At 47.9% G+C, this 26,010-nt stretch overlaps 4 protein-coding genes across 5 annotated transcripts; 3 read left to right on the top strand and 1 right to left on the bottom strand.

Annotated features, from left to right (window-relative positions):
• Positions 1-4,300: 4,300 nt before the first annotated feature.
• On the top strand, positions 4,301-20,546 carry LOC111069686 (protein hedgehog). Its single transcript, XM_022359851.2, has 3 exons — positions 4,301-5,660; positions 14,702-14,963; positions 19,284-20,546. Exons 1-3 carry the CDS (start codon positions 5,154-5,156, stop codon positions 19,958-19,960), a joined length of 1,446 nt encoding a protein of 481 aa, XP_022215543.1. The 5' UTR covers positions 4,301-5,153; the 3' UTR covers positions 19,961-20,546.
• A 1,017-nt stretch (positions 20,547-21,563) lies between these two features.
• Positions 21,564-22,769, top strand: LOC111068259 (histone RNA hairpin-binding protein). Of its 2 annotated transcripts, XM_022357630.2 has the most exons (3): positions 21,564-21,825; positions 21,893-22,042; positions 22,109-22,769. In XM_022357630.2, exons 1-3 carry the CDS (start codon positions 21,670-21,672, stop codon positions 22,568-22,570), a joined length of 768 nt encoding a protein of 255 aa, XP_022213322.1. In that variant the 5' UTR covers positions 21,564-21,669; the 3' UTR covers positions 22,571-22,769. The 2 variants fall into 2 exon arrangements, with proteins under 2 accessions (XP_022213322.1, XP_022213314.1); XM_022357622.2 differs by having other exon boundaries at positions 21,565-21,825; positions 21,893-22,768.
• A 131-nt stretch (positions 22,770-22,900) lies between these two features.
• Positions 22,901-24,827, top strand: LOC111069809 (eukaryotic translation initiation factor 2D). The gene is made up of 2 exons (XM_022360005.2): positions 22,901-23,375; positions 23,434-24,827. The coding sequence occupies exons 1-2, from the start codon at positions 22,976-22,978 to the stop codon at positions 24,750-24,752; spliced, it is 1,719 nt and encodes a 572-aa protein (XP_022215697.2). The 5' UTR covers positions 22,901-22,975; the 3' UTR covers positions 24,753-24,827.
• On the bottom strand, positions 24,798-25,938 carry LOC111069834 (phosphoglycerate mutase 1). The gene is made up of 3 exons (XM_022360030.2): positions 25,753-25,938; positions 25,194-25,691; positions 24,798-25,130 (listed from the first exon to the last, which is right to left on the bottom strand). Exons 1-3 carry the CDS (start codon positions 25,853-25,855, stop codon positions 24,964-24,966), a joined length of 768 nt encoding a protein of 255 aa, XP_022215722.1. The 5' UTR covers positions 25,856-25,938; the 3' UTR covers positions 24,798-24,963.
• Positions 25,939-26,010: the final 72 nt, after the last annotated feature.

Below are 26,010 nucleotides of genomic sequence, written 5' to 3'. Positions count from 1 at the left end.
TGTTGTCTGGGCCCCGGGATGATCGGTCTCCTCTCCTCTCCACTCCACTCCACTCCACTCCTCTGCTCGTCGTTGTCTCTGCCGTTGTTCACGGTGTGTTCATTCACAAATGAGCGCCTTAAGCAGCTCCGCCCCATATACACACAGATACACACAGACACAGACACACATACACACACACACACACACACACACACACACACACACACACACCATGCCACATAATGAGTTGCCGCAATACAAAGAAGCTGGAAATTTATGTGGCAGCCACATAGACACTCAGACACACACACAGCAGGCTGCAGACTGCCAGCTTCTTTGTGGTTGTTGCTGCTTGGCTGCGGCACCTCTGCTCTGGCCGCTGGCCTCTGGCCGGGCACAGCCCCCGCCTCGGAGTCAGCTTCTTCATCTTTAATTTGGTTCCGTGTATCTTGTTGATGGCGTTTTGCCTTCTCTTATATCTTTGCCGCCTTGCTGCTTGCTGCCGCTGCCGCTGCCAAGCGTTCATTGCTATTGAATGTTGTTCCTTTTCTTTTCTTTTCTTTTCTTCTCTTTTCTTTTATCGTTCTCTGTCTTTTCTTTTCTTTTAGTTGCTTTTTTCTTTGGTTGTTGAAATTATGCTACGCCTTGCATTCCTCCGCTAGCCCCAAAATGGGGTAGACAGGCCCATAATGGTCGTCGCCACATCGCTGCCCATGGGCCGGCCAGCCCATCAAGTTCCGTTACAGGTGCACTTTGAGATACTGATCAGATCGGATCCGATCTGAACATCAACCTATGCACGGGTGGGGGTGCCTGGCTGCCCTTTGTTCTGCCGTATCAGCTGGGTGGGAGGCTGTTCTGCTGGCAGGTGACAATTCCTTGGACAAATAGGGCAAGCGTGTTCCTCCGTTCGCGCTTATAAGTGACAGTGTCAACAGCAGCGGCAGCAGCAGCAGCAGCAGCAGCACTCAAGTGCAACCGCAAAAAAATCCCCCAGGGTGGGGGCGGGAGAATAGTTGTCTGCGGACCCAAGTTCAAAAGGTGCGAGAAATCCCTACAAAGTAGAATAGATAAAAGCAAAAGTCAGACCAGAGCACAGCTCAAGGGAGACCATTTCGACTTCAAGATACCCGCTACATGGTTGGGGGGCATTTCAGCAACTAAAAACTACTGCAAATAATATTTCAATGGAATAAATTTAAGAGTAGAAGTGTCACAGATTTAAAGACAATATCTGCAGTCAAAAAAAATAAGTGTATGCCGTAGCGCTGACGGGTGCAGATGCTGACCAGGAATATGCACACTTTGTGGGCTAAAATTGCTTCAATTAAATGCAATTCGATTAAACACAATATACCCCTGTGTGCTGTGAATACCGCGTATAATTAGCGAAAATCAACAACAGATGCAAAGATACATCTGGCGACTGAGACCCGAGCGTATAGCAAATTTACTGATCATTTGTCGAGCCCACTAAAACGGCGTTTCCGTTGAAAAATCAAACAAATTTGCAAAATGTTCGTGTGTATTAAATCGTATTTAAAAATAATTTACTGTTTGTCCAATCTATTATGAGGGGGCATAACTATCAACTGTACATACATATATACATATGTATATAGTAGGGGGGCATAACGTTTAGTCAAACGGAACCTGTACCGATTAGATGTACCGATTTGCACAGCAATTTATTGGATTGTGTTTATTGTATTGTATTGTATATTGATAGCTGATACACATCCTGTGCTGTGCTCCATATCTAATCGAACTTCCGTGCGTTGGCATTTAATGAGTCATTGAGATGACACCAACTGGAGGAGAGCAGCTACGCGTAGAAGTTAATTTGAGTTGCTGCCAAAGCCAAAGCCAAAACCGAAAACCAGAAACTTCTGCAAACGGAAGTGGTTGCTGCCTGCCAGCAAAATGCTGTAATGACAAAGTGAGCAGCAGCATTAAAACTACATGCATATATACATATGTACATAAATATATATGTATGTACGAGGAAGAGGTGGCTGGCTGCTGCTGCTGCAGGAGCCCAGATGATTCCAGAGGAGCCAAGGGCCAAGACAGCGGGCCACACAATACACAAAAAACCGGAACATTATTAATTTACAAGCAATAAACCGAAACACGAACAACAAAACGAAAGAAAGCCAACGGAAAAATGTGAACAATGAAAAAAAAAAAAAAAAAAAAAAAAAAAAAAAAAGAAGAACAGGCAGCGTGGAAGAGCGAGCAGGAGTAAGAGCCCAGGCCAAAACCAGAGTCAGGGCCCAGATCTGCTCAGAGCACAGATCACAGAGCCCACAGATCACAGAGCCCACAGATCACAGATCTGCACAGAGCTGAGAGCTGAGAGCAGAGGCGGCAGCTAACAAGCCACAAGAGTCGCCAGTCGAGAGTCGAGAGTCAATAGTGCAAGTGTTAAGAGAAATTGCAGCCGAAGAGGATGCGCCATGGCTGTATTGGATCCGTTTGTTGGCCATATAACGCACACACACACACACACACACCAATGCAGCCAATTGGCAACACCAACACCAGCACACACACACAATAGAGAGACCCATGCACTATGGGAAATTTGACCACTTTTTCTGGCCAAAATTAATAACTCAAGAACGGAGCAAGATATTTCGCTTCTGTTTTTTGCATCGGGTTAAATAAACCAACATCTATTGAAAATATAAAAATAGAGGGCGTGGCACCGCCCCCTTTTTTTTTAAACTCATTTAAATTTTCTCATTTTTTTGGAGAACTACTTTAACAAGTAACAACCATTTTTGTGACAGAATTAGGTTATAATTATTGGACAATAGTGGGCGTGGCACGCCTTTAACAAGGGGAAAAGTTTTAAGGAAGAAAGTAATATAGAGCGGATCCATCTTGTAGCCCTGTAATGAAAGACAATTAATAATGTTCTGTAAGAAATATATTTTTCTTACACACCCCCCCTAAAAAAAGACCTGCTCTTTCCCAATTCAATATTGTATTGATGTTCTAAGTCTAATTCATTAAAAGGGCTTTCATCCTCACGATCCGTATCATCCGGATTTGATGAGCATTCTAATAGGCTTAGAACCTCTAATGGAAGACACATTCTCCTCTCTCGCTGAATACGTCTATCCAAATTCACTGAAGAAATTATCGGATCAGAAGGATCTATAGCTCGCAGAAACACGTCTGTTAGGATTTCAATCCTACCGCATTTTCTGGCATGATCAGACGAACAGATTTGTTAAATTTATTTCGAGATTCAGCTCCTTCTTCTCCGAAATATCCCGAAGGAAGCACAGAATTTTCAATGATATCCCTTGCTTGAATTAAAATTGTATGAACACTTGTGGTCATTGGCAGCCAAGGGTATTTATCAATGATTATCTCGGCAGTACGATAACAAACAGCTTGAAATTTTGGAACAGAAATTGGCAGCTGGCATGAAAGGCATATAAAAATCGTATGTTAATTTGCTTAGCTGCTCATCGATACCAGTGATGTTGGAAAAAGCATGAGGATCGGAAAATGCCGCCGCGCCCTGTTACTATCGTTGGTACTGCCAAATCCTCCAACTTTCGGTTGATCAACTTTAAACGAAAGGTGTTCCCAAAATAGGCCTTGGACTTCATCTTTTCGCTAAAGAACCTCTTTCTTATCAACACAGCATCCTCCTTTGCGACTTTTCCCCTTGATTCGTACCACTTGACAAAAAAATCTGAGTTTGCCAAATTGAGGTTATGTCCTAAAAATTGAAATTTCTCGCAAAATCGTAAAAAGTGTTATTTTTAATTACATTCATTTGAACAAGAATTTAATACTCAACAACATAAAATACATCTTGTTGACGGACTCTGCTGGACTCACTTTAAATCCCTTTTGCAAGATAAGACTTTATAAAAAATAAAAAAAAAGACGACTTATATTTTGGCTCCTTGTTAAGGGGACAGAGTAAGAGCCCAGCCTACATGAGAAGTTCACAAACACATAATAAAAACCACACTAATTAGAATTCATTTGAAAAATTTGAGTAATATTGTTTGGTTTTTGTTTTTTGGCCACTTGAAGTTAGCAAAAAAAACCTAATCTTGCAGAAGCATGTGCTTTGCAAATGAAACAGCTGTGTTTATCAGCTGATTCCTTCGATGTGGCGCCCTCTAACAAGATTTCTGTGATGCAACACTAAAGATTGAAGTATTGTGAATGCGTTGCACTAAAATTTGTTTTAATATTCCGACTTTCAGAAAATGGGTTTTGGCCAGAAAAAGGGGTCAAATTTCCCATAGTGCCATGGCCACAATGAACCATCATCAGCCATCCAACATCTGTTTGCAGATGCCCCCCCCTCTAGCGGGCAGAGTACATAAGACACCCGAAAACATATCACCCATACATAAGCAGCGCCCGTAGCTGTGTGTGTGCTGTGCTGTCTGTGGTTGTCTCGCTTGCACTTGTGCCGCGGCAGAGGCAGCATAAAAATGAACACCAGAGAGAGACACGATCGTGTGGGTTACCAATGAAGCGAGCCACCAACACAGCCACAAAACGGAATGAACACCGCTGCGACAGAGGCGACTGAGGCGACTGCGGCCCCGGCCAGGCCTAGGGTTCTTGAAAGCACCCTCGTAGCTCGTAGCTCGTAGCTCGTACCTCGTACTCGTACTCTACGCGCACTCCGATATAACCGCTCGCCTGCTCGCTCGATTGCTCGCCTGCTCGCTCGCTTGCTCGTACGCTGGCTCTTCGTGCGCTCGGAAATGTCATTTGTCAATCACAGTGCGAGCGCAACGGTTGTCCGAGAGAGAGCTGCCAGCCGCTGTTAATGCCAAAACACTGCTAACACGGCTAACACTGCTAAACAGTTAACACTCACTCGACTCACGACCGACTTGAGAAACTACCAAATTCCCAGATTACCCAGATAACCAGGTTGTGCAAATTGGGCAAATCCCCGGGACACCCAAGCGAATCTGAGCCCCAATCTGAGTGCCCCCAGCCGATAAAAGCAAAAGCCAGCAGCCCCGTCCGCGGAGTGTGTCTCAGTGTGCCAAAAGTGAAGTGCTAAATAACCAAAAAAAAAAGAAAAGAAAAAGAAAAGAAACAGCCGATTACAACGCAAAGAAATCAAAGCAAACACAAATACAAAAAATACGCATCAAATCGTTCAAATAATAATGGATAACGACGCAGTGCCAATGTCCAACATGTCCGTGCCTTGGGCCAGCGCCGCCAGTGTCACCTGCCTTTCCCTCGATGCCAAATGCCACAGACCGTGTCCCAGCTCCGGCTCCGGCTCCGGCTCCAGCGCCAGCTCCAGCGGCAGCTGCGACTCTGACTCTGCCAGCACAAAGCTGCGCCACATTGCGTATACGCAGCGTTGCAGCAGCAGATGGACCATGCTGATGACCGTGCTGCTGCTGCTGCTGCCGCTGAGCTTTACGCCGGCGCACAGCTGCGGCCCCGGCCGCGGTCTGGGACGTCGCCGGGAGCGCAATCTCTATCCGCTGGTGCTCAAGCAAACCATACCAAATTTATCCGAATACCAGAGTGGCGCCTCCGGACCGCTCGAGGGCGAGATCAAACGCGACTCACCAAAATTCAAGGATCTTGTACCCAACTACAATCGGGATATTCTGTTCCGGGACGAGGAGGGCACCGGCGCCGATCGCTTGATGACAAAGGTAAGCGTCCCATGTCCATTCATCCATTCATTCATGCAGCTGCAGCTTTCATTGATCGATCGATTGAACGTCCCTGGGGGGGCAGGGGGTTTCCATTGAAGACGGTTTTTGGGGGCTAGGCTAATTCTCTGGCTATTGCGCACTGCTCGTAGCTTTGTAGCAACATTGTCGCGCGATCGATCGCTACTTATCAGCGATCGGCCGATCGTGCTAGATTACATGTACCTCTGTACACCCCCGCCCCACCCCCATTGATAACCGCTACGTGTGACCGAAACTTGCAACTCATCGACGCATTGGGCTATTTATGTATATAATTTATGGGCCAATACGATCAGATGACAGTGCGAGTGCCAGTGCGAGTGCGGGTCATAAATAGTGGCGAAATACTCATATTAGCACTGGAATGGGAATGGGAATGGGAATGGGGATCGTCAATTATGATTAATTATGCATGTTATCGGGGAAAAGTGCAATTATTAGGCGAGTGCCAAAACAGGAAGAGCGATACTCGAAAGCCAAGGCAAAGCCAGATAGCCAAGGAATTCGCCAGAACAAAGCCATAAAGCCAGCATTTCCCCTAGGCCCGATGCGAATCTAAACAAACAAACAATGGAGTGGAGTAGAGTGCGTTCAACAACCTCAGCAACGGCGATCCGCCAATGGATCCGCTCGCCGCCGCCAATCATCATACAGAACAACATTGTGAGTTGCGGATACGAATGCGTTTTCAATTTCGCAATAAACAACAACAAACAATGTCGAATATGATCGATTAACGTGCGGGGCGGTGGGGGCGGGGGTGCGAGGGCTTCGGTTCGCTGATTCCGAGGCAGCGCTCCAAACTGTCGCAGCCCGCCTCCCCAGCAGAGGCACGCGATCATTAGCCGCCTTATCTGCGGCGTGGCGTTTGTCTGATAAGAGTCTCACCTGGGAGCAAACTGCAGCCGAGTGCCAAGTAGCTTGTAGCAGTTAACACACACACAGACACACCCACAGACACGCTCGTTTCGTGTACGGTTATTTGCAAACATATGTAGCCACACACGGGCTCGAGTGCCAGTGCGAGTGGCTTGTTCCATATCTGCAAATGAGGAAAAAAAAAAAAAGAGTGGGGATAGACAGGCAGAGTTACCCTGGCCGAGCAATTGTTACTCTCATTAAATGTAACATAAACATTTTATTCTTCCTTTAATTATATTCACAAGCGCAAAGGACTCACCGCAAGGATTTATTTTAAGACCTAATGCTGCTGACTGTATATTACGTTGTATTTTACAACCCATCATTCCCATAGTATGAGGGAGGGCATAGTTAAACGAAAACTGATCCAAAGTAAGTTTAGGTCTAATCTAGGTTCCAGATTATACGCCTATATGCCCTTTGTCTCAAGTATTTTTTATGGTTAGTGCTGATGATTCAGCCACTGACGTCATGCCATTAATGGCATTACAAATAACGCATAAAATAATCCACAAGTTGAATTGAGGATGCAAATGATTACAAATGAAACATTTTTGCCATCAAAATTATATTTTTAATTACAAATAATTTAAAGCGCACTTTAAAGTTTTAATCCCTATTGCTCTTCATTGCGAAACGTTTGCCATAAATCAGATTTACTCTTCGAGGGTATGTCTGCACATAAGGCACATAACTTTCGGGTTCGCCAATTACCTTATCAGTCACGTATTGGGACGATGGATGGGGCAGCAGTAGGGGGCTGGGGTGACTCAGTGGCTGCTTCGGCTGTTTTTTTTCATTTATGTTTGAAAGTGTAAAATGGGTTTAGGTAAGCGCCAGCAATTAAGGCGACAGCAGTTCTAATTAGCAGACAGTTGTTCTGCTTCAGCATTAATCTAAATTAATGTAAAAGCCACAGACTGCCCTGCCACCGCCCCCCTCTGGCATTGGCACACTTCCCCAGGTACCGACCAAACGCTTATCGCTAGAATTTTGTGTTATTTTAATCAACTTTTAAGTGCTGGCTGGGTTTAAAAATACAAAAAAACATTTACAATATTCCCATTGATAAGCTCTATAAGGGGGGTGGGGCTATTAACGGTTTATGGGAGACTTCCAGTTTCCTTTGGCCACGATCTGAGAGCAAACAAGCAGCAAACAAACAGCACTGGCACTTATCGTTATATGGCATATAGATTATATGATTACCAGGAATCGTTGCTGCCAAAACAGTTGATTTAGGACTCATTTGATAATTATTGCACATAATATAATAATAATACTAAAATGGGGCTGGCCTTATGGCTCCAGAAATAGCCACAGCCATAGCCCCAGACACTTCAGGACTTCCTGAGTGGTTCTACTCAAGCGGATGCACACTGTACTTTAACCCAAACAGTTGCGAATACTTATGCCACACTGCCATACTGCCACGCGCCCCTCGGGGGGGGGGGAACAGGCCATTAAAACCGGGCCGAAAACAGTTGCTGGTCTTACCTTGAATTTGATAGGCAGCCGGGGCCCAAAAAGTATTGAAAAGCGTAGCCCGAGAACGGAGCTGAGAAACAATTAACAGTTGCATTGCACGGCAGCCACGGAGGCAGCGACCCGACCCCGTGACACCGTCGACGATTGTCGCAACGGCAGTCAAGGACACGCCACAGATGGGCCAAGGCCAGGCACAGCATTTGACTGAATGGCCAAGGACACCAAGGACACCGAGAACACTGGACACAGCACAGCACAGCGCAGCACATAAAATCCATCCCGTTGTGGCAGGGCAAATATTTACAACACGGCCACCGTTCCGCTCTCTGCTACCGAAACACTCTCTTGGCTGACATTGAGAATTGGTCAAAGAGACAAGCAAACAGAGAGAGAGAGAGAGAGAGAGCGGAGAGGGGCACAGGGTGACTGCAACCAGCAGCGCAACTAAATTGTATTTTATGTGGCACGGCTGCGGATTCCGATTTGGATAATACTCTCGGCATCGTACTCGCATTCGAACATAAACGAAATATATATATATACGAACCGATCCGGCTGTGCGTGAATTTCAGTTGGCGAACAATTCGTTTCGTTTTGGCCATTTGCACAGTGCAGGGCCCCGGGCAAAGAGAAGGCTGCCTATGCCCATGGTGTGTCTGTGTGTGTGTGTGTGTAGGTGTGGGTGTGTACAGTTGCATAAACAAATTACAAAAATTCACAAATTGCCGTAAAGTACTAAAAATAAAATAAGAAACAACGGGCCAAATAGTATCTGGCAAAACAGCAGCCAATAAACAGCTCTCAACTTACGACAAGTCACTGACTGCCCCCTTCCATCAGACATATTTCTCCAGTTGTTTCCCCTGTTGGTAATTACAGGTAATGTGTTCAGTGTGTATGTGGCATGCCTCAGGATTAGAGGAGCAGCAGTAACCGCAGGGAGAGACAGCAGAGCAGAGCAGACCGCCAGACCGCCATCAGGGGCAAGCGACAGACAAAAGAATGCGTCAAAAGCCGCAGCATAAGTTCTAAAATTTCATAAATTGTAGCAACAATGGGGCCTGAGGGCAAAGCCAACGGGTAATCCGATATGATTATTGACATGCATGCAGCCCAGTCTGCCAGTCTGCCAGTCCGTACCCCCCACCCCCCCCCCCCCCAGTTATGCCTCCAGACGACATGCACATCAACATCAACATCAAATCAACTCAACTCAAATCAAATCAAAGTAAGCCCACAGCTAAGGCATTTTAATAGAACATTATGACTCAAAAATTGATCCTATTATGACCAAAAATAAAAAGCAGAGTAGGAGAGGGAGCTACAGAAAGAGCGGGAGACATCGATGATGTCAGAGTCTCAGTTTCCATATTCAACTCAACTCAAATCAAATCACGTCAAATGCTGCGATAAGCACAAAATTTTAGCATATTTCGTGGGAACATTCCTACACTCCATCCCCATAAAGTAATCAAACTTATCAAACAAACATCAGTCACAAGGCTAAAAGTGGACAAATTGCCAAATGCCCTGCTGCTGATCTGATCTCTGATCTCTCTGCTCTGATCTGTAGTCTGTCCCTAAGAGACACTGCTGCTGGCTGCTGGCTGGCTGTTGGCTGGCTGGCTGTGTGTCCCTCCTCTGCTGGAGTGTTTGCATTTGCTTTCCTGATGCTGTGTGGCTTTTATATTATTATTAATCAATTTGATACTTTTACGAGGGCACTCAAGCGCAAATGTTCAAGGATTTGCTTGGCCCCCAAAAACACAAAACAAAAAATGCCATCGATATTTGCTTTGGCCCCGGCTGGAGCTTTGCTGCCTCTCACGTTTTGGTCTTAGCTTTTGCTTTATTTGCATAAAACTTTTATGAACTTGCCTGGCGGAGAATGGGATAAAGTCGATGCTGGAGATGGAGCTGGCGTTGGAGTTGGAGATCTGGTGAAGATCTCTGGCTGGAGTCGACGATCAGCGATCGCGTCGCGTCGCGGCTATCACATTACTGACGCGAGAGTGACTCACATTTCACATGCTGCTCTGGGTCTCTCGTCTGTCTCTCCCGATTCTTGCCAGTCATGTATATGTTATGTGGCAGAGGGGCACTGGGTCGGGGTATCCACATACCCCCCGACCATCCACCCATCCTCCCATCAGTGCCAATGTGCGGCTCATAACTCATCATCAAAGTTAATCACACATCAGGGATTATGGCGCTTATCATTTAAGACCCAAGTCCCGGGCTCTTACCTGCCGCTGCCCTGCCGCCGCTGCTGCTGCCTCCAAATGACTTTTTGCTGATCCTCTCCCTGGTCTTCCCCTCTACCACTCTCTCTGTGTGTGGGGGACATTAAATGTGGCATGGCATGAGGCAGGTGGCGGTGGCGGTGGCGGGGTATAGGCCTCAACTGAGATTTAATTTACGATTTCTGCAAATTAATAGCATTTAATTAATAACAATAAAATGACGCCTTTTGCTTTTATGGACATTTACTTGACATGAGATTTACGAGCGCCTCAATAATGTTTCTGTGTGTGTGTGTGTGTGTGTGGCGGGGAAAACCCTAAGCCCAACACCAACCCAAACCCCAACCCTATGCAATTCTGAGATGCATTTCCTAATGATTAAGCGGCAGAGAGCAGTCATGTCATTGATTGAGAATTCGCAGTGGCCACAGTCTGGCCACAGAAGCGCTGCCACATTAATCCAATAAGCCAATGCAAAAAAGGCTCCCCAGCCCCCACCTCACCCTCGTATTCTTTAATCATTCCCCATTTATATTGACAGCCCAAAAAAAGGCAAACAAACAGACAGACAGACAGACAGACAGACAGGAGCGTGAAGCAGATACCCAGATTCCAGACTGCTGATGGCGGGTGTGTGGGGGGGGGGGATTACGTATACGTAAACAATAAATAAATTACTGCCCAGTTCAGTTCCATTTTCTGATTAATTAAAACTTCAGTTTTTCGCTTCTGAGATTTTTCTCAATTGTGTGTTTTCGATTTTTCTGCGCGCTGTAATAATTGCGCTGCCATCCGCATAAACAATCAAAGAACGCCGATCCGATGGCGATTTATGGCGGCAGCATTGGAGCTGTGAATAGATTTGCAACACAAATAAACAGAAACAGAAAATGGATAATGGAAAATGAATACTGGATAATGGATAATGGAGCGACGGCGTATTGGCATTGGCCCTGCACTTGAATCAATCAGAGGAGACCACCTTCCCTACTCCTGCTCCTCCTGCTGCTGCTCCACCTCCTTGGTGGCGCACAGTTTGCCAATTAAGTGAGGAAATCTGTGCTCGAGCTGTGCGGGCCACACAGCGCGGGGCGCTGACTGACAGGAGAGTGAGAGAAGGAGAAACTCTTTAAGTTTTTGCCTCCTAAGTGGCTAACACCCGGGCCACAGGGTCGCTCAAGTGGCCAAAGCAGTTGTTCATCCACAGTCGCTGACATCCCATCCCATCCCATCCCCAAACTCCCCTTCAACGGGTACTCTGGCAGGGGGAGCTGTTGACACACATATGCATGTGTATAGTAGTGCATCGAGTGGGTGACGTGATTTCTTGGGTATACTCGGTTTTTTTTTTTTTGTGCTCTTTTGATTATATCCTGTGTCGTTGGCTGCTTGCCGCTTCCTCAGTTGTAAGTTTTCGCTTCCTTTGCGCTTCCTTTTTGCGATCGCAATCAGTGCACAAGGAGAAGGCAGAAATCAAAGGATATGCCATATCTGCTTACACCATAGAGCACGTGCAACGTGCCCTGCATCTGCATCGAAAGCCATGCAAAAAAAAAGGGGTGACACACACAGCGACTCCTTGGCCACTCCTTTGGCCTTCTCTCCTCTACCGTAACGTAACTTAATGCGCACTTGAATTATGTCGTTAAATTGTGTCGTTTCCTAATCGGTTTCCCGGGGCCACAAGTAATCCGAAACGGGCTCCAGTACCCAGTGGACCCCCAGTGGATGGGGGCCAGCAGGAGTTTGGCAGCACAAAACAAACAAAGGAATTGGCTGCCCGGGCTAATAGCCGGTGCGCAGCGCAGCGCAGCGTTGACTTGGCCTAATGATGATGAGTGCCTAATAATCTTCGTGCCATAATAATTTTGCCAGACCATTAAAAGCGTCAAATTGGCAGCCAGCCAGACAATTTAAATCAATAAAACTGCAGTCAGCCAGTCAATTAAAAACGCATCAAGCGGATAGCTTGAACACATCACAACACCCAAAGAAACACCCAAGAAACTCACTCGACTGGGTTATATGTACGTACATACAAGACCCCAAAGACTCGTAGACCCAAAAACTGAAGACACGCCAAAGAGAGCCAACCAAAGTCGAATGCAGGGCGTGTCCCTGGGCCCCCACTGAGGAACGGAGCACTGAGCAAAGTTCACACCTTGTTGGATGTCTAATTAATGCAGCTTTCAGGAGTAGGCTGAGGGGCAGGGTAGGGATATACATACGTATTGGGCTTGTGCATATAACCCCTGCATAGGCCTATTTACACTTGACGCTGTTGTCTAACGGCCACTTACAATGCACACACATTATTTAGCCATCTTTTTGGGCCGCCGCCGCCACCGACGCCGCCGCCAGAAGACTAAGGCAACGGCGGCCCAGGCGATTCAGTGGGTAAATGTTTACCTTACGCACCCGTCGGTCGGCATTCACTGGGGGGATCGGTAGATCCCAGGCCAGGCCAGGCCAGGCCGATCACTGGCATCGGGCATCGGGAGATCTGAGATCTCTCTGGCGCGCTGTTTGTTCATTGCGCGTCGATTCGAATTCAGACTCAATGCATTAGCATGTTGGGCAAACATCGTTGTCGATGCTTAAGACAAAAGCGTTTGCTCTGCCGACCCCCCTCTCTTTCCACCTCCTCTCTCTCTGTCTGTCTTGTTTGCTTTTTGGCGTTACGTTACGCTTTTGTGCTCATTAGCACAGTCTACCAGGCCACACAGCACAGAGCAGAGCCCCTCTCGACTGGTTAAGCCTTTTAATAAAGCAAAGTTTCAGCAGACCCCCAGAGACAGTCACAGTCACAGTCCCGTTCCCCTGCCCCGTTCCCCGTTCAAGCAAATATCATTGAACTCTTCTTGGAATGCGCTGAATGCGGTTGTGCCACCTCAATTTGCCACAGTTTGTGGCTGTTGCGGCTGCTGTGGCTGTTGCGGCTGCTGCTGCTGTGTGACAAATTCAAATATTCGTATTTTGGCCAAATAATAGCCAAACAACCGAAGATACAACAACTACCGATGCGATACGGATACGGCTACGAAATCAAAACATAAGCCAGCCCAAAACAAAACAAAACCAAAACCAAAAAAAAAGGCAACAAACCGATTTCGGTTGTGGCTTGGCTGTTCGCAAAAAGGATCTCGATCTGGTCGAAAATTGATTTTACGCCGGCTAACAAAAACCGCTCTGTGTGTTTGCACACAAAAGGCAACAGCCAGCACAACATCCTGTCACTGGCCTGGCTGACAGTCGCAGCCGAGTCCCGGGTCCGTTGATAATTGATTTTTGTGGCTGGTGCTCAATCTTAAAGATACTTTTCTCCGTTGCTCAGTTTCGGTTTTTTTCTTTCGGGGTTTTCTTCTCTTCAAATATTTGCATGGACTTAAACGAATCCTTTTTTTGCTTGCCCCCACTCATTTTCGAGCTGTGTTAAAAAATCAAATGAAAATGCGCCGACAAAACAGTGGACAGGGAAATGCAGGGAAAAGCGATGATGAGTTGAGCAATGGGCAATGAGCAATGAGCACCCACCACATTGGCAAACAAAGCGTAAGCATTTTCATATATTATCGACAGGATGAACAAAGAGAACACAACAGCTACAGGGGGGGGAGAACACAACAAAATAAAGGGAATAATAATAATAGTGAATAATAATAATAGTGAAAAGGTCTACGGCATATATCTTGAATATTTACCCATGGCCCAGCCATGGACTAAGGGCCTGGCGTGGGCTGCAGGCTGCAGTTAAGGTTAAGGGTCAGTGTTTGAACTGCGCGTAAGCATGGGCAAATAAGCCTTTGGGTTTGGGCCAGGCAAGGCAAGGGAACTGAATTGGGCAAACACTGCTCGCTGGCACTGTGTGTGTGTGTTTGTTTGTTGAGGTTGCAGCAACAGGTTCAAAGGATGCGCAAGGCCCGTAGACCATGATGATAAAATAAATAGAAATCGGCATAAATATTCCTCGGACGTGTATCGACGAGTATCTCCTCCTCTGGTTGGGTTACAAAATGAACGCGTTGGGCCCTTTTTTGGGCCCCGACAGAATGAACGCCCCGCCAACGCCACCGCCACCGCCACCCGACATGCCACGCCTCGCCTCGCATGCGTGCGTGAGAGATCGATCGCACACACGCACAGACATGCGCGCAGCTCTCTCTGCTCTCTATCCGTCTCTGTCTCTTTTTCTGCGCTCCCTCTGGTTCGCCCTCTCTTTCTGCGCTCTGCTCTGTGCTCTGTGCTGTGCTCTGTGGCGGCGTGGTGCGTGAATTAAACATGGCGTCTTATTATTAACAATACCTCGTACCGCACTTAATTGATTTCCTTCTCTTTTACTCGCTGCAGCGCTGCAAGGAGAAGCTGAACGTGCTGGCCTACTCCGTGATGAACGAATGGCCGGGCGTCCGTCTGCTGGTCACCGAGAGCTGGGACGAGGATCATCAGCATGGCCAGGAGTCGCTGCACTACGAGGGTCGTGCCGTCACCATTGCCACCTCCGATCGGGAGCCCTCCAGATACGGCATGCTCGCCCGCCTGGCCGTCGAGGCTGGCTTCGATTGGGTCTCCTATGTCAGTCGGCGTCACATCTACTGCTCCGTCAAATCAGGTAAGCGATGCACTTCCTTCCCCATGCCTTACCCTTTTGCTTTCCTTTCCTTTCCTTCCTTACCCTGTCAAGTGAATGGCCAGGATGGGCGATGGTCGATGGGCGATGGTCGATGGGTGTTGGGTGGGCTAATGTGGGGTGTGAGTATGGTAGGAGGGGGGCTGGAGGGTGGGGGTCCCAGTTAGCCAGAAGTGACACTAACAAGCGTAATTTCGCATGTTTGCCCCTTTTTGCTGAACTTACAGCCGATCGCTAAGCTGACAGGCGTTGGCAAATTTCTTGTTTCATTCTGCACTGCGCTCCAACAAATTAGCCACGGCTGCACTCCAGTCCCCATGGCACCCAGTCACAGCTTCAGCTTCAGTCCCAGCTTCAGCTTCAGTCCCAGCTTCAGCTCCAGTCCCAGCTCCAGCTTCAGCTTCAGTCCCACAAAGAAAACAAGACAGGAAGGAAGCCGAAGGAAGTCGAATACGAAGCCTTAAATACCCTTACGGATCGTTGGCAGAAATAAAACTTTTGCTAAAATTTGGTTGGAAAACAACAAAAGTTTCGCCAACGATTGGAGCTATTTTTGGGTCTTCCGAAGCTTTGTTTATATGGCAGTTATAGGGTATAGTGATACGACATTTTGGCTGCAGATTTTACTACATTTGAGTGCTGCATGTACCCTGCTTGGTTAGGGTATGCAAGAAGTAAAATAAAATGGGAAGCAGCCAAAGCAACAAAGTCCGAAAACCGGACTCGTACTCAAAGTCAAACGGGGACGGGGGACGACTCTGCCTCTCCTCTCGCTCTCGAAACTCGGTTCGGATCGCATCGGATGGGTTCGGATCGGGTCTAAAGAGAGGCGGCAACTCGGACTAACCGCATTGGGCTGTTGTGCTGTTGTGTTGCTGTGTGGCTGTGTTGCCGGTGCTTGTTGGCTGTTGTTTTGACATGTTTAGGTTTGCGCCTGTCAAATTAAACGAATTGATGATACGACACCCAAAGCGTTTATCAGGCAGGCAGCAGGCAACAGGCAACAGGCAACAACGATGAACGAGGAGGAACCAACGACCATCGAGCATCGAGCATCGGAGCCATCGGACAGCAGGCAAAGATGAATTAAATGCCGAGCTAAAAACCTGAGCGCGGACCTAATTGAAAAAATTGAAGACTAAGAGACTGGGCACTGGGAATGGGGAACTGGCGACCTGAGACTGTGGCCACCAAGTTGGCATCATCAGTTAAGTGTGTGCGGAGGGAGGGGTAGCTGGTGCTGGCCTGCAGAGAGCTGGTTTATGTGTGTGTGTGTGTGTGTGTGTGGGCTGCCATTATGGCCAGCAACCAGTTTTCCCCGAAACATAACGAAACTGCCCCAAAGACCGAGAAGAAAATGCTGCGGAGCTAGCGCGGCGCGTCCAGCCAACCAAAACGGGCCAAGACAATTAGGTTTTTCTTGCCAAAGATTTTTCTCTCCTAACCCCTCTCCCCTCCAGCAGCAGCAGTCCTACATTTCGCATTTCTTTCTTTCTCTCTCTGTGTCTCTCTCTCTCTTCGCTTTTGAGGGATTTTCCCTTTCAAGTTTCCGTTTTCCCACACACATTTCCATCTACAATTACATGATGCCGCCACGCCCCATTCCCACACACGCAGCCAGCGCCTCCTCTCCTCTTCTCGCCAGGCGTCGTCGCGTCACAATATTTTGACTTTGGTGGCGGCTCATAAAGATGAAAGAAAAGAACAGAAAAGGAATGGGAATGGAAACCATAGGGCGCTGCCCTACAAGAGTGTCCTTGCTCATTGCTTCTAATTGCTTATGAAAGGAGCCGCCGAACAGCACATCTTACGGGGGTCCTGGTCCTTCAGCAGTTCCTGCTGTCCTTCCCCTGCCCAGCTCTTCCCTTGTCTTGTCTTTCCACAAAATCAAAAGGTCAGCCGACAAACGACAAATGCCGAACAAGTGGCAAAAGGGCAGCCAGGACAGCAACAGGCTGTGGGCAGGCTATGCCATGGCAGGCCATGGCAGGCCATGTGTGTGGTCCTGTCACCGTCACCTAACTAACCTAACCCCCTGCCCCATTTTGACCATGTGTTGCGCCTCGACGGTGCAAGCAATCAATAAATTACGAGCCGATTGATTGCTGATAGGCCGCTGCACATAAACCACGAGCTTATGACAGTTTTGGCACAGCCTGGGCCTAGACTTGAGCTTCAATCTCTGCTCTAGGCCTCAGCTTCAATCTCTCTCTGTCTCTCTCTGCTTCGGCTTTGGCTTCCACTTCGGCTGTGTTCGTTGCCTAAGTCTTTTGTATGTGGCCTAAACAGCAGCGGGCCACAGCGACGAAGAGTAATGGCTGTAAACCTTTTTGTCGACACTAATTTTTTCTTTTCTTTCTTTTTTCCCCATTGCTGGCCTGGCTGCCTTGTTGTTGTTGTTGTTGTTGTTGTTGCATGTGTCGCGCGCGCGCATTAAGGCCCCAAGCGTGCTGTTGCTGTTGTTGTTTCTGTTGTTGCTGTGGCATGTTCATGTTAATGCTGTCCAAACGATCAGTCACCAAGCCAGAAAGCCATACAGCCACACCAAGCCATGAGAGAGGAGAGAGGCCACCGCCAACAAGTGGTCGAGCGAGCGGTGCGGCTGTCCTCTGTTTTGTAATAATTTATCAGTTTAGTCTTCACAACAAAGATAAAATAACGATAATTTTAACCACTTTAATGGTTTATTAATTTATGACCCTTCAAGTTCTTCACTTTCCACTCACCGCCGACGACGACGATGACGACGACCGACGGACCAACAAGCGACGCCTGAGATTTTTCTCGTTTCCCTGCCTCCCTCCGTTTCGGTGTCTCTGCTCTTTTTTTTGGTTTCGGTTTGGTTTTGGTTTGGTTTTCTGTTACGGGTAGAACGAAGCAGCTCTTTAGTGTAAAAGGTAGATTTCACACCAATTTTTCTTGTTACTACTGCCGCTTCCTACTTGTGGCCTGCTTTGTTTTGTTTTCTCTGTTTTGGATCTGCTGTGGCTGTGGCTGAGGCCTATGGCCCATGCTCTTGTCTACTGTTCTTATGCTCCCGGACCCCATCGATTATGGGTTTTATAGACCGCTGGTGGCTGGTGGCTGGTCGCTGCCCATACACGAGTATGTATTTAATCCGATTTTTATTGTTTCTACACTTTTGTGGATCGGTCTGTCTGTTTGTCTGTCTGTCTGTCTGTCTGTCGATCTGTTTACCGAATGCATCAATGGGAATTTGGAAAACTGGGAAGGTGAATTTTCATTGGAATTTGGTTGCAGCAACGGCAGCGGCAGCCACAGCACTACAACCACTACAAAGCCACTTTATGGCCACTCATTATAATAAAGCGCACGGTTAGTGGTCGGCCTTTTGGTCTGGAATTTTTAATTTGAATTTTACAAGCAGAGCAGAACAGGGCCAGAGCAGGGCCACAGCAGAGAAGGAGGCGCTTCGGGTGTGAAATATGTAGCCAGCCGCCGCCCGAAAGGGGGAAATGAAAATGGAATTGGAGTTGAAGTTGAAGGTGGAGAAAGTTCTAAAATGGCTGCCCTAAGAGAGCCAACTGGGTGGGCTGTGGCTGATTGTGCACCCTGTAACCCAATATCTATTAATGATGATTAATGTAGCAGTGGCGGTGTCGGCATCGGCATCGGAGTACTCTTATTGTTTAGGTGGGTTGCCGCATGTTTGGTAATTGCGAACAGGTTGGCCGGGGCTGGGAAAACAATCCACACACACACACAATTCTCTACCTGGCATCGCATCCCTTTTGGCAGCTCAACTCAGCTACGAGTCGAAGCGGTGGCCGTAAGCAGCTTTGGCTCGAGCGAGAGCCCCGGAGTTGGCTGATCCCACGGCTAATCTTGTAGGGAAAAACAAGATCACAATTTTGCACACGACTGCTTCTCCTGCTGCCTTTTGTGTGCTGTGTTGTGTGTGTTGTTATTGATACCGCCGGGTATCTCTACTCGTACTGTTGGCAGATCTTTAGATCGAACAGATCGAACAGATCGAACAGATCGCATTAGGATCTGGTCTCGTGTGTTGCCTGCTTGTTGGTTGGCAAGGGCAAGCCGCAAAAGGCAGTCCTTTCTGGGCCATTGTTTCGGTCTGGGCGGGGACTCTGGGCCCAGCCCATTCAAAGGATCTGTGAAAACCTTTTTGACTTGTTGGGCTTGGCAATTGGATGCTTAACGCCAAATTAGATTAGCAAACTAATGCCATTACCTGGCTGCCCTCCCTACTGGACATATAACAGTATAGCTGTATAACTGTATAACCATCTCTAACCATCTCCCTCGCTCTCCTTCTGCTTGCAGACTCCTCGATCAGCTCCCATGTGCATGGCTGCTTCACGCCCGAGAGCACTGCGCTGCTGGAGAGTGGCGCGACGAAGCCGCTCAGCGAGCTCTCCATCGGAGACCGCGTCCTGAGCATGGGCGCCAACGGGCAGCCCGTCTACAGCGAGATCATCCTCTTCATGGACCGCAACCTGGACCAAATGCAGAACTTCGTCGAGCTGCACACGGACGGCGGTGCGGTGCTCACTGTGACGCCCGCCCATCTGATCAGCGTGTGGCAGCCGGAGCGCCAGCAGCTGGACTACGTATTCGCCGATCGCGTCGAGGAGCTCGACTATGTGCTCGTCCGGGAGCCGGGAACGGGCGAGCTGCGTCCCCAGCGGGTCGTTCGGGTGGGCAGTGTGCGGAGCAAGGGCGTGGTGGCCCCACTGACACGCGAGGGCACCATTGTGGTGAATTCGGTGGCCGCCTCCTGCTATGCGGTGATCGACAGCCAGTCGCTGGCGCACTGGGGCCTGGCCCCCATGCGCATCCTCGCCATGCTGCAGTCGTGGATGCCCGCCAAGGAGCAGCTGCGCAGCTCGCAGGCGGAGGGCGTGTCGCGGGCCGAGCAGCAGAACGGCATCCACTGGTATGCCAATGCGCTCTACAAGGTGAAGGATTACGTGCTGCCGAGGAGCTGGCGCCACGACTAACTTGTGAATTCCGCTGCAATGCGATGCGTCCGATGCGGAAGCGATAATTGTATTATATTTTGTAGTTATGTATATGCCTAATCTAATGATTAATGTATTTCAATGTTGAATATGATTATAAACGATCGATCGATACTATTTATTAACCACCCACCCACACACACACACACACACACACACACACACACATCCACAAAAAGATCATAAAAACAGGAGCAAAGAAAAGAGCAAAAAGAAAACATAAATCGAAAATCAAAATGGAAGTGTCCTTGACTTTTTGTTTTTACCAACATTCTAGGCTATAAGTAGACAATCCTCGGCACAGATCCAAACAACGAAAAGATCAATCATCAAAACTAAACCCTAACCGTGGACCGTGGACCGTAGGCGACTGTTATATTGTATATTATAATGAAATTGAATCGGATAATTTATTGAAGTGCGCCGAAGCGAGTTTAAATGAATGGATTTACACTCGCATATATCGTATTTGATTTGTATATAGAAGGAAGCATTATAGTGACTGAATATTTTATTGTAATTGTGTATATAATACTTATATAGTTAACTCCGTATTTATACTTAATATTTAATGAATTATAACGAAATTGTTTGATAAATCAAAGCGCTCTTCTTATTTATTTTCGGTTTTCGAATTGGTGGAACATATCACAAAGGGAACCCCAGAGTTTGAAATGTTTGCATATGATTATATATAAAACGGATATAACGGATAAAAATTCAAATTTTTTAAATGAGCCGCCAAAGTCAATTCATACCTGCCGAAAATATGGTCACTCTCCTCTGGAGATGGTCAACTCGTCCAACACAGGAGTTGCGATACACGATAAGTCTACCTGAGTTGAGCGTCAGTATACTTACGGTATATTATTTAATCAATAATATACTTTTCAAAATGACCGCCAAACTCCATTTAGCGCACAAAAAATACTGACATTTCGCTCTCAGATCGTGGTTGTTTTTCAAAATTTTCCCAGGTGAATAAAGCGCTTATGTGGTGACTTTGCCCTCCCCTTTTACGCATTATAGGTGAGAGATGTTGCGGTCATATTTTTTTGTAAGTAAAGAGGAAGATGGAGCTACTAGGAGCCTTTACAAACAGTATTATTTTCCGCGATTTAACGAAGGATGCTCAACTTTTTAAATAGAGGGGTGTTAAGTGGGTTAAGTCTAGTTTAATCGTCGGACTGCCCAGGTTTTTTTATGGTATGGTATTTAAATGGTATTTCTCGAAACTGAATTGGTATTTAATGGTATTTCTTTTTTGGCCAGATGGTACTTATCGTTATCGCGGTCACGCTGAAAATCAGTCTTTGTTTAAACTGTATTTCATAAGTAATCCAACAAATGGAAGTCATTAAAATTATCGAGATTGTAGAAAATATATTAATCTATCTGATAAAATTATATTTTTAGTTGTTTAAGTTCTAACTAGCGAGTACTATTAAATCGAATATCAAAGTCGAGGATTATCAACGCATCATGTAGTGTCTGTCAGTATATTTACGGTATATTTTGATAGTGACAAGGTATATTTCGGTATATTACTGAGTGCCAGGCGGTATTTTTTCTCGATAAATGTCAACAAAAAACGCGCGCAGCCAGCACAAACAAACATTATCCGTCGTCGCAGCTGCAATTACAGTTTTTGTCAATTTGTTTGTCGCAATATAATACTAAGTTAAATCATGCTCTGTGAAGATCAATTGATGTCGGTGGACAACACACCAGTTAAGGGCTCCGGCAGCCTGAATTCCTCAGCGTCCTCAATCTCGATAGATGTGAAGCCCATTCGCCAGAGCTGGGCCAAGGAGGTCCGTGCCGAATTCGGACATAGTGACGAGGTATGACGACGCAGTGATATGATATTGGCTGAGAGCACGGCTAACAACATTATGTGCAACATTTTAGGCATCCACATCGCTGAACAGCAGCGCTGCCAGCAGCAATGCCGACCAGGGCCCGGTGTGTGTGAAGATGGAAGCAACGGAGGTGAAGCTGGAGCTTGTGGACGGCGTAGACCGTGGGATGGCGTTCGAGTTTCTGGATGATGTAAATGAGGTAAAGTTTGATCGTCTGCTTAAGGAGGAAAAACTAAAGACCCCCTACAAACGACGCCACTCGCAGACGCCACCGACTAACGAAAACAGTCGCTCCAACAGCCCGAATAGCAGCTTGTCATCGGCCAGTGGCGATCCGAATCCTAATGCAAATGCAAATACAAATCCTAAAAGCAAGCAAAGCAATTTCAAGGGCCACAAGGAGGAGAAACGCGTGCGCCACAACAGCTATACATCGTCAACTTCATCGTCCTCGTCGTACACCGAGGCTGATCCCGCCGTCTTGTCGCGCCGTCAAAAGCAAATCGACTATGGCAAAAACACGGCCGCCTACGAGCGGTACAATGAAATGGTGCCAAAGGCAACACGTTCGCGCGAGAATCCTCGCACGCCGAACAAATATGGAAAGTACAGCCGCCGCGCGTTCGATGGCCTGGTGAAGATTTGGCGCAAGAGTTTGCACTTCTATGACCCGCCCACACAACGCCGCGGCGAGGCCTCTTCCAATACCGACTCTGACTCAGACTAGGAGAAGAGCAGAAGAGGCTGCGCGGGGTGGTTAATGTTTGTTTCAAAAGGGGTAATAATATAATTACTAAAAATATAAGTACAAATTCTATGAATCTAACGCATTACATTTACTATTACAAAGGCGTCGTCCTGTACATGGAATTGTTACCACATATGTTTTGTTAAATAAAATGGCGTCTTTATCTTCAGAATTACTACCTGAAGAAATTGGAAATGCCTTCAAAAAAAAAAAGGACAGCAAATTTTCCACTGGGCCTAATGGGCAGGGTTACTGTGAACGCGCCTCGTGAGTGTGTGCTGTGCTCCCATTGTGACCTGGCCGATATGGGGGCTGTCCACTTGCCATTGCATTCCGTGGCATTTCGGTTTTGAATTATTTCCCATTTATTGCAATACAGTACAAATGTTTCTAAAGCCATACAGACCGAAAAGCAGTGCGGCCCTCAAGGGTTCGGAGAGCAAGAAGTTTCGACAGCGCCTGGTGCTGGCCTTTCCCAATGTTTCGGTGGATGAGCTGGTACCGGCCAAGTCTGCTGTCACGCAAGTAAAGATTCTCACCCATGGCGGTGTCCAGAGCATGGTCTACTGCGTGGACAAGCAGCCCATGTTCTTTGAGCTGGATGGCGGACAGCTGGTGCCCACGTTGTATGCAATGTGGATCATACCCAACATTTTGCCTTATTACACGACCCACGAGGGCGTCCTACCGAAACTCACCAATGGCGCGGACCTGATGCTGCCGGGAGTGGTGCCCCTGGGCGTTGGATTGAGCATGTACGGACACTACAAGAAGGGGCAGTTGAGTGAGTTATTGGCCAGGCAGTCCTTCAAATATCTTTATTATCATTTTGTTTGTTGAAGTGGCCGTAAATCTAACCAACAACAAGTCTGCGGTGGGTGTGGGACAGTTGGCCCGTTCCAGTGATGACCTGTACATGTCCGGTGGCCACGGCGTGGCCGTCAAAATGTTGCATTTATTCGGCGACAAACTATGGGCCCATGAGCCCAGTTTGGTGCAACAAATACCTCTGGTGCGGACCAAAGCCCTGTCCACCGATGATTTTCCAGCGCTCGGCGCTGAGGCGGAACGAAAAAAGACACCAAAGGCTGAGGTTTCGGATGCACCAGACTCATTTGCATCCGTGACACAGGCAACGGACGCAGAGGAGCTGGAATCCAGCACCGCCTTATTGTCTGTGGCTGAGGAAGAAGACACTGGACACATGGCGGACACATCCCCGCCAGCGGAATCGAATGAAGTGTCACAAGAGTATATACTGCGAAACGCCTTTCTGTCTGCACTCAAAAACAATGGCAAGAAATTGCCACTGCCCCTGCTGACCAGCAACTTCTACCGACTCTATGTGGTGACCGAGGCGACCGAGCAGATCGATCTGAAGAAGACGCGCTACAAGAAGCTGTCCAATTTCCTGGCCGACATGGTTGACCAGGGCTTCATTGTGGTGCGAGAGGAGAGCAAGGGCGTGGATAAGATTATTTCGGTGGACCTGGAGCATCCCGAGCTGGTCAATTTCATCACTGACGTGAAGGCAAACGAAGCGAACGGAGCGGCGTCCGAGACGCCCCTGTTTCACTCGGAGCTGAAGGAAATGTACATTGTGTCGGATGTCACGGCGGCCTTCTTCACGAAAATGAACTTCAAACGCGGCGAGGGTATCCCTGTGGGGCAGGTCAAGAAGATTGTGCGCGAGTATGTGGCCAAGCACGGACTTCAGGATGTGAAAACCAAGCTGGTGCGGCCGGATGAGACGCTGCTGGAGCTGTATGGCAATCGGGAGGGCACACTCAGCGAGGTCTGCTCCCTGATAACCAGCAAGATGGAGCACTCATATCAGATGTGTAGCGGCAAGGACACGAGTGGCAAGCCCATGATACAAATGTCGCTGGCCACGCGATCGGGCAACAAGAAGGTGACGTTGGTGAGCAACATCGAGGCCTACGGCATCATCCTGGCCGAATTCATAAAGCTGTGCAAGCAGGGTGCCGCTGCCAGCACCAGTATTGTCAAGTTGCCGCACCAAAAGCTCGAGCAGCTGCAGATCCAGGGCAACCAGGTGCGCTTTGTGTACACGCTACTCACCGAAACGTACAAAGTGCCACCCAAGTGTATACTGGGACTGGAGCTGGCGAAAGATGGCAAAAAGGGCAAGAAGAAGTGATGATGTCTGTGTCTGGCAATAAACTATCCGGAAGCGGAGCCTGCGTGTGTTATAATAAATTATTTATTAACTGGAGAGTGTGGGGATGAACCATTTTAACTGCTACGAGAACAACAACAACGATTATGCTTATCATGAAGAACTAAAGCGTTGTCAGAGCATCATCGTCTGATATAGCCGGATTTGTGTGGTTTACTTCTGGGTTTTTGGTTTACTTGGCCTTGCCCTGGGCAGCGACAGCCTCGATGGCCTTCTTGACGGTCTCCTCATCGCCGAGGAACTGCATGGACACCACCGGCTTGAAGTTCTCGTCCAGCTCATAGACAAACGGTATGCCAGTGGGCAAGTTCAGAGCCATGATGGCGTCCTCGGAGAGATCTGGAAAGATAAGTGGCAGAGTTTTTTTACTCGTTCAAGTTTCGGTCTATGCCCCAAACTCACTATCTAAATGCTTGACGATGCCACGCAGACTGTTGCCGTGCGCTGCGATCAGGATGCGCTTGCCCTCCTTCATCTGGGGAATGATCACATCGTTCCAGTATGGCAGTGTGCGTTCAATGGTCAGTTTGAGCGACTCGAACTGGGGGAACTCCTCGGGCTTGGGGCCATCGGCGTAGCGGGGATCCTTCACAATGTTATCATAGTAGGCGTGTCCCGGCTCCATTGGTGGCGGTGGTGTGTCGAAGCTGCGACGCCAGATCTGCACCTGTGCCTCACCGTACTTGGCGGCAGTCTCGGCCTTGTTCAGACCAGTGAGTCCACCGTAGTGACGCTCATTCAGACGCCAGGTCTTCTGGATGGGGATCTCCTTGTGACCGCTCGCCTGCAGAATGCTGGCCAGAGTTACCTGAGCGCGGGTCAGCACCGAAGTGTGGGCCACATCGAACTCCAGACCAGCATCCTTCACGGCCTTGCCAGCGGCCTGAGCCTCCTCCTTGCCTGTCAAGCAACGAAAATTAAGTATGCGCCCTATTGGATAACATAATTACAATCCCCTTACCCTTGTCGCTGAGGTTGGCATCGTACCAGCCGCAGAACTGATTCTTTTGGTTCCATTCGGACTCGCCGTGGCGGACCATCACAATCTTGTACTTTCCACCCATATTAACTGCTCGGAGGAGATTGCGGAAAATTGTGTATACCTTTCGGGGCTGCTTATAACACAGCACTGTCGCTTTTCTTTAAGTTTGCTCAAATATGACCTACAAGGGGCCCCCTCAAGGTCAGACTTGTCAAACACGGCGCCTGGTTGCATTTT

The sequence above is a fragment of the Drosophila obscura genome, unplaced genomic scaffold, assembly GCF_018151105.1.
Source record: "Drosophila obscura isolate BZ-5 IFL unplaced genomic scaffold, ASM1815110v1 contig_150, whole genome shotgun sequence".
In the NCBI taxonomy this organism is placed as follows: Eukaryota; Metazoa; Arthropoda; class Insecta; order Diptera; family Drosophilidae; genus Drosophila; species Drosophila obscura.
This window is presented reverse-complemented; position numbering and strand designations above follow the sequence as displayed.